The 6,424-nt window shown below is 63.2% G+C and overlaps 1 protein-coding gene across 1 annotated transcript in view; it reads left to right on the forward strand.

Annotated features, from left to right (window-relative positions):
- PGLS (6-phosphogluconolactonase) overlaps positions 1 to 4,651 on the forward strand; it is a gene marked incomplete at its 5' end in the record, with an annotated part of 5,328 nt that extends 677 nt beyond the window's left edge. Inside the window, 4 exons of the mRNA XM_008049255.2 lie at positions 2,237 to 2,344; positions 2,798 to 2,899; positions 3,178 to 3,318; positions 4,381 to 4,651. Of these exons, the coding sequence (XP_008047446.2) occupies positions 2,237 to 2,344; positions 2,798 to 2,899; positions 3,178 to 3,318; positions 4,381 to 4,518 (489 nt within the window). The remainder of the gene's footprint in view (positions 1 to 2,236; positions 2,345 to 2,797; positions 2,900 to 3,177; positions 3,319 to 4,380) is intronic.
- Positions 4,652 to 6,424: the final 1,773 nt, after the last annotated feature.

Consider the following 6,424-nt stretch of genomic DNA (forward strand, 5'->3'; position numbering starts at 1 on the left):
CCGTGTCCTCATGGCGGACCCACCCTGGCGCGCCTCCCAGGCACCCCCTGGGAGCCTGCAGCCTCTGTGTGTCTGGGTCCAAGTCTGTGCCTGCTGCCCCGCCGGGGGGCTCCTGGGAGGTCGGTGAGGGGCCCCGGGGTGAAGAGACAGACCCTCCGGGACTTCCGAGCCTCTGCATCGAGGGCGCGCCACCAAGTAGGAGGGAGCCGCTGGGCGAACAGGACAGCCCGGTGGGGTGGGGGAGCGCAGGCGTCCGGGGGCTCAGGCGGCAGAGGAGGAGCAGCAACGCCCCCCACCCCCCGTGCTTTGGTGACGTCCCCAAGAGCTGGGTAGGGAGGGCTGCCATGGGCTGAGCGCTTGTGTTCCTTGGATTCCTTTTTTTTCTCTTCCGAGACGAGGTCTTGCTGTGCTGCCCTCAAGCCCCTGGCCTTAGGCCTCCTCCTGATTCAGCCCCCCAAAGCCCTGGGACTGCCGGCCTGAGCCCCCGTGCCCAGCCTCCCCAGGTTCCACTTAAATGCTGACCTGAAGGTGGTGACGTAGGAGGTGAGGCCGTTGGGAGGCGATGAGGTGGAGCTTCCAGGATGGGCTCAGGGCCTGACAGAAGGGACCCCAGGGAGCTCCCTCTCCTCTTCCCCCATGGGACGACACAGCGAGGAGCCGCTGTCTGCACACCAGGAAGGAGCCCCTGCCCCAGACCCCAAGTCTGCTGGGGCCGTGCCCTCGGACTTCCAGCCTCCAGACCTCTGAGCAGTACATTCCCGTGGTTCGTAAGCTGCCTGCCCCTTGGCACTTTGTGACAGCAGCAGGAACAAACCCAGGCACGGCTGTGGACAAGCAGAGGCCTTTCTGGCAGTGGGCCTCCTGTCCCGTCCCCACTCACACCCTCTCCTTGGCTTCCCAGGGCCCTCCGTGGAGAGCCCGTCCTCCGGTGGGTCTGTCAGCGTGTCCCCCGTCAACCTCCCACCCCTGCTCCGGGCACACTGGACTGTTGCCACTTCCCTGCGTTTCCTTCATGGCTCAGCGCAGGCTGGCCTCGGCTGAGCTGGACTCCTCAGAGGAGAGACACAGGGAGGGTCAGGGCAGCCCTGGGCACACCATGGGACAGGCTGGAGCCTCTGCTTGCAGGAGGCCTGACTTCAGCTCCTTTCGAGTTAAATCTGCCCCCAGCCAGGTGCGGTGGCTCAAGCCTGTAATCCCAGTACTTTGGAAGGCCAAGGTGAGAGGATTGCCTGAGCCCTGGGTCGGAGACCAGCCTGGGCAACTTAGTGAGACCTATCTCTGTGGTAAACCAAAATATTAGCTGGGCGTGGTAGTGCGTGCCTGTAGTTCTGGCTACTTGGAAGGCTGAGGCGGAAGGATGGCTGGAGCCCAGCAGGTTGACGCTGGGGTGGTTGTAAGCGTGCCACAGCACTCCAGCCTGGGCGATGGAGTGAGACTCCAACTCAAATAAAAGTAAAAATAAATCTGCTGTCCACTTGGCCACCATTCACAGGCCAGGGTGCCTGCTGGGCTCATGTGCTGGACTTGGGCAGTACTGCCCACCATTCTCCACCCCCTGTAGTAGGGGAGGTGCAGGCAGGGTGCCTGCTGGGAGAGGCAGCCTGAGGGATGTGTAGGAGTTTCCCAGGCAGGGACGGGAAGGAGGGAGGGACAGGAAGGAGGATGGGGCGGGTGAGATCAGTGAGGGGCTGAGTTTCCTCCCAAACAAAATTGGTGTGAAAAGCAAAGCTGCACTCAGGCAAATTTGTAGCATTAGATGCATTTTTATGATTAAGCTGGAAACCATTGAAATGAATGAAGGGCCGGACCCTGAAGGATGCTGGAGACTTTGCAGTGGCCATGGCAAACAGGCGCAGTGGACTCAGAAGGCCCCTGAGGAACGCTGGCCGTGGCCCTCGGGCCACCTTTGCTCTCTAGTGCTTAGGGGACAGGAGCCACCGTGATCCGACTCACCCAGCAGGCCCCGCTTCCTGCCCCAGGAACCTTCCTACCAACCCTGAGGGCAGCGGGGCCCCACTTGCCCCCAACCTCCTCTGCCCTGAGAGGCGGCATTGCCCAGGGTTGGGAGCCCCACCTGGGGTTCAGGCAGCGGCCGCGTCGCTCACCTGAGGGGCCTTGAGCAGACGCAGCGGCTTCCCTGCACTGCCGTCTCCTGGTCTGTAAGTGGGGGTCATGACAGTCACGGCCTGGAGGGTCCCGTGGCCACATGCTGGTGACGCTGTCCTTTCGGCTGCAGACGCACCTGCTCTCCAGACTGCCCATCCCAGACGGCCAGGTGATCACCATCGACCCCGAGCTGCCCGCGGAGGCAGCCGCTGAGGACTACGCCAAGAAGCTGCGGCAGGTGAGGCCTGAGGGGCAGCCGAGAAGCCCTGTGGCTGCCACCGCAGGCACCGCCTTGGGGTTCAGCCGGCTCCCCTGGGGACTCCCATCTGCCGTGACGGGGAACTGGCACCACCTGGCCTCTGTGCCTGGGTAGCAGGCCTGGGTCCTTGCATCTTGGGGACGGCTGTGCCCCAGACTCTTTGACCACAGGCGAGGCTGGGCACTGCTTTCTGTGTTACAGCCACTCATGCTTTTCTCTCGTTGTTTTTTGTTTAAAGTAGAGTCGCGGTCTCACGTTGCTCAGGGTGCTCTCGACTCCTGGGCTCAACTGATCCTTCTGCCTCAGCCTCCCAAGTGCTGGGATGACAGGCGTGAGCTACCGCGCCCGTCTTCCTTCTGCCAACGGTCTCTGCTCCCTGGACTCCACCTACGCCACCCTCCACCCTCCTGACTGTCTTTCCTCCCCGCCCAGGCCTTCCAAGGGGATTCCATCCCGGTGTTTGACCTGCTGATCCTGGGGGTGGGCCCAGACGGCCACACCTGCTCCCTTTTCCCAGATCACCCTCTCCTGCAGGTGAGCACCACCAGGAGGCCAGCCTCCACATCCTGCGCCCCAGTCCCTGGTGTCTGGGGCTTCGGGGCGGCCCGGAGCCGGGGTTCAGGTCAGCCTTCCAGCGTCCGTTCCTGCTGGGCCCACCCGTCTGAGCCTCAGCTGACCCATTTTCAGACAGAGGCGGAAATCACCCGCCTTGGGATGGTGAGGACGGGGCGGGCCGAGGCTGGGCCAGGCCAGGCCCCGTGTGTTTGTGCCCCAGAGGGAGGAGTGAAGTCCTCCTTCGACTCCACCCCCAGGAGCGAGACAAGATTGTGGCCCCCATCACCGACTCCCCGAAGCCCCCGCCTCAGCGCGTGACCCTCACTCTGCCTGTCCTGAATGCAGCCAGAACCGTCATCTTCGTGGCGACTGGAGAAGGCAAGGCAGCCGTTCTGAAGGTAACAGCCAGGGATTCATTGTGGTGCCCATGCTGGTCTTGAACTCCTGGGCTCAAGGGAACCTCTCGCCTTGGCCTCCCAAAGTGCTCAGGTTGCAGGCGTGAGACACCTTGTCTGGTTGGTGTGTAGCTTTTGAAGGGGTTGGGAAAAAAATTAAATGAAAAGCCAGGTATGGTGGTGCATGCTTGAAGTCCTAGCTACTCAGGAGGTTGAGGTGGGAGGATCGCTTGAGGCCAGGTCGACATAACAGCCTATCTCTGAAAAACTGAAATGCGTGGGAGGCTGAAGTGGGAGGATCATCTGATCTCAGAAGGTGGCGACTACGGTGAGCCATGTCTGGACCCCTGCGTTCCAGCCTGGGTACTTCCTGCTGTAAAATAAAGCCAAATCAAGCAAGGTATTCCTTGACCTGGACGATTCTATGAAATTCGAGTGTCCTGTCCAAACATGAAGGCTGCTTGGCACAGGGTCACGCCCATCTGTGTGACGGGCTACTTTGGGGCTGTGACCACAGGGCTGAGCGGTTCCGACAGAGACCGTGGGGTCTGCAGCACTGAGGACACCTGCTCTCTGGTGTCTTGCACAGGGGCGGTGCCAACCTCAGTCTTGAGCGTGTGTGTGTGTGTGTGTGTGTGTTAAGACAGGAAGACAGGGTCTTGTCTGTGGTCCGGCTGGAGTCCAGTGGCGTGCATACGGCTCACTGTAGTCTCCAACTCCTGGGCTCAGGTGATCCTCCTGCCTCGAGTAGTTGGGACTACAGGCCTGTGCCACACCCAGCTAGTTTCTTATTGTTTGTAGAGACAAGGTCTCGCTATGTTGCCCAGGCTGGTCTCCAGCTCCTGGGCTCCAGCAGTCCTCCCACCTCGGCCTCCCAAATAGCTGGGATTACAGGAGTGAGCCACCACCTCTGGCCCACATCCCAGTGTCGGGTGACAGGAAGGAAGGGAGCCTGTCCCTGCCACCTGTGGGAAGCCGGGATCTCCGCGGGGCATCGTCCCCCGTTGCGGGTCTTCTCTGTGGGGCGTGGACCCGGGTGCAGCCTCCCCCTCCTGCCTCCCGCAGCGCATCCTCGAGGACAAGGAGGCAGACCCTCTGCCGGCCGCCCGGGTGCAGCCCCACGCCGGAAAGCTGTGCTGGTTCCTGGATGAGGCTGCTGCGCGGCTCCTGACCGTGCCCTTCGAGAAGCACTCCACCTTGTAGCCGCGGGGTACGTCCTCCACACGCGGCTAGAGGGGCTGGGCCCTGCCGGCCGCCCACCCGGGCTCTGTCGAGAGAGGCCACAAGGCCACCAGCCCTCCCGGGCGGCCTGAGATTAAAAGGAGCATGGCCGGAAGCCTCCCGTCTCGCGGTTCTTGATGGTGGTACCCGGGGGGACCCTGGGGCACCAACCCTCAGTCCTCTGGGTGGAGGGCAGAGCCTGCCCCCGGGCTTTGGACTTCCCGGGGCCTTCAGGCGGCAGGGATGGGTTCTGTCCCCGTTGGGGAGGCCTGAAGTCCAAGGTGGAGGTGTCCACAGGGCGGGGCCTCCTGGCGGCTTGCAGGCGGAGCGACCCGGGCTGCTGAGCTGCTGCTGCTGGTGGCCTGGCCACCCTTGGTGTCCCTCAGCTTGTCGACCATCCCTCCCACTCTGCCTCTTCTTTCCGGGTCTCTGTGTCCCTCCTCTTTTGCTTTTGCTTTTTTTCCAGAGAGCAGGATTTGAGAGGACAGAAAAGCCCCCACAGTGGGAGGGGACCCGAAGCGGTGGCCCTGTGTCCCTCCTCTTAGGAGGACACATGCCATTGGATTGGGAGCCCCCTCAACCCAGATGGTCCCATCTCAAGATTCTGAGTAACTCCTGCAAAGACCCTCTTTCCAGATATTTGGAAGCTCCAGGGTCAGGACGTGGATGTGTCCCTTAGGGGGACGCACGTCAACCCACTGCACACCCCCATGAGCTCTGGCTCCACGCACAGGACCAGTCATGGCTACTGCCACCCTGAGCTGCAGGCCTGCTCAGAGCCTTGAAGGTTCCCAGGATCCTAGCCTCAGATAGGCCCGGGCTGCCGTTTCCTGGAGCACAAGTGCCATGGCCCACCCTTCTGCTCCTCCAGCTCCAGGGCCTGGGTCGGGGTGGCTGGTGGGTGCATGAGGGGTGGGGGGCAAGCATGGGGGCGGCTGGAGGAGGCGCTGAACGCAAGGTGGGATTTGAAACCTCTGCACCGGGAGGAAGCGAAGCCGAAACCACAGAAAGTGAAGCCTCTGCGTCCTGTCCCTGCAGGCACTGGGTTGTGACGGGGAGGAAGTGGGACAGGCCTGGCCGGAAGCTATGAGTGGGGGTGTGGCCCTGCGGTGGACTTGGGACAGCAGGTGGCTGCACCCCAGCCCCCGCTGGGACAGAGCAGGGCCAGGGCTGAGAGGGAAGGGAAGGTGGCCGGGCCTGGGGCCGTTGGGGGGTTGGCTGGGCCAGGGGCTGCTCCCCGCCCCTGTGGTCCTTGAGAGCACCCCCCCTCGCACCCTGCATGGTCCCTGAGGCCCCCAGGGTCCCTGGCCACCCCTTCCTGCCTCTCATGGAGCCCAGCCCAGCCACATGAGATCAGCCCTACTCCGCCCTCCAGCAGATGGTTTGCTGGGTGTGGATTCCGGGGGGCTGGACCGAAGCCTGCTTTTTGCACCTCTATGTCCTCAGCTCTGTGCCCAGGGGCTGGGGTGTGGAGGCTCACACCTGTCGTCCCCACTCTTTGGGAGGCCAAGGCCGGGTGTGGTGGTGCCCATAATCCCAGCTACTCGGGAGGATCACCTGAGCCCTGGAGGTCGAGGCAGTGGCGAGCTGTGATGGTGCCACTGCCCTCCAGCCTGGGCGACAGTGAAGTCCTGTCTCCAAAAGCTAAACGTGAAGAGACCTGGGCTGCCCGCATCTGATGACATGCCTGCTGGGGGCACAGGCCATACGCCCCCTCCCTCTCTGTCACACACTCGCCCAGCAAACGCTGAGGCCTGCGGGACACCCGACCAAGCGGGCCCGTCCAGTGCTGGGACGCAGGACGCGCCGCCTCCGGGCTCGGGACGGCGCTCCGAGGGGCTGTCCGGGCCCGGCCTGAGGCGGCCCCCAGGGCCGGGCACAGGAGGCA

The sequence above is a fragment of the Carlito syrichta genome, unplaced genomic scaffold (assembly GCF_000164805.1).
Source record: "Carlito syrichta isolate Samal-C Ts95f unplaced genomic scaffold, Tarsius_syrichta-2.0.1 Scaffold130904, whole genome shotgun sequence".
NCBI lineage: Eukaryota > Metazoa > Chordata > Mammalia > Primates > Tarsiidae > Carlito > Carlito syrichta.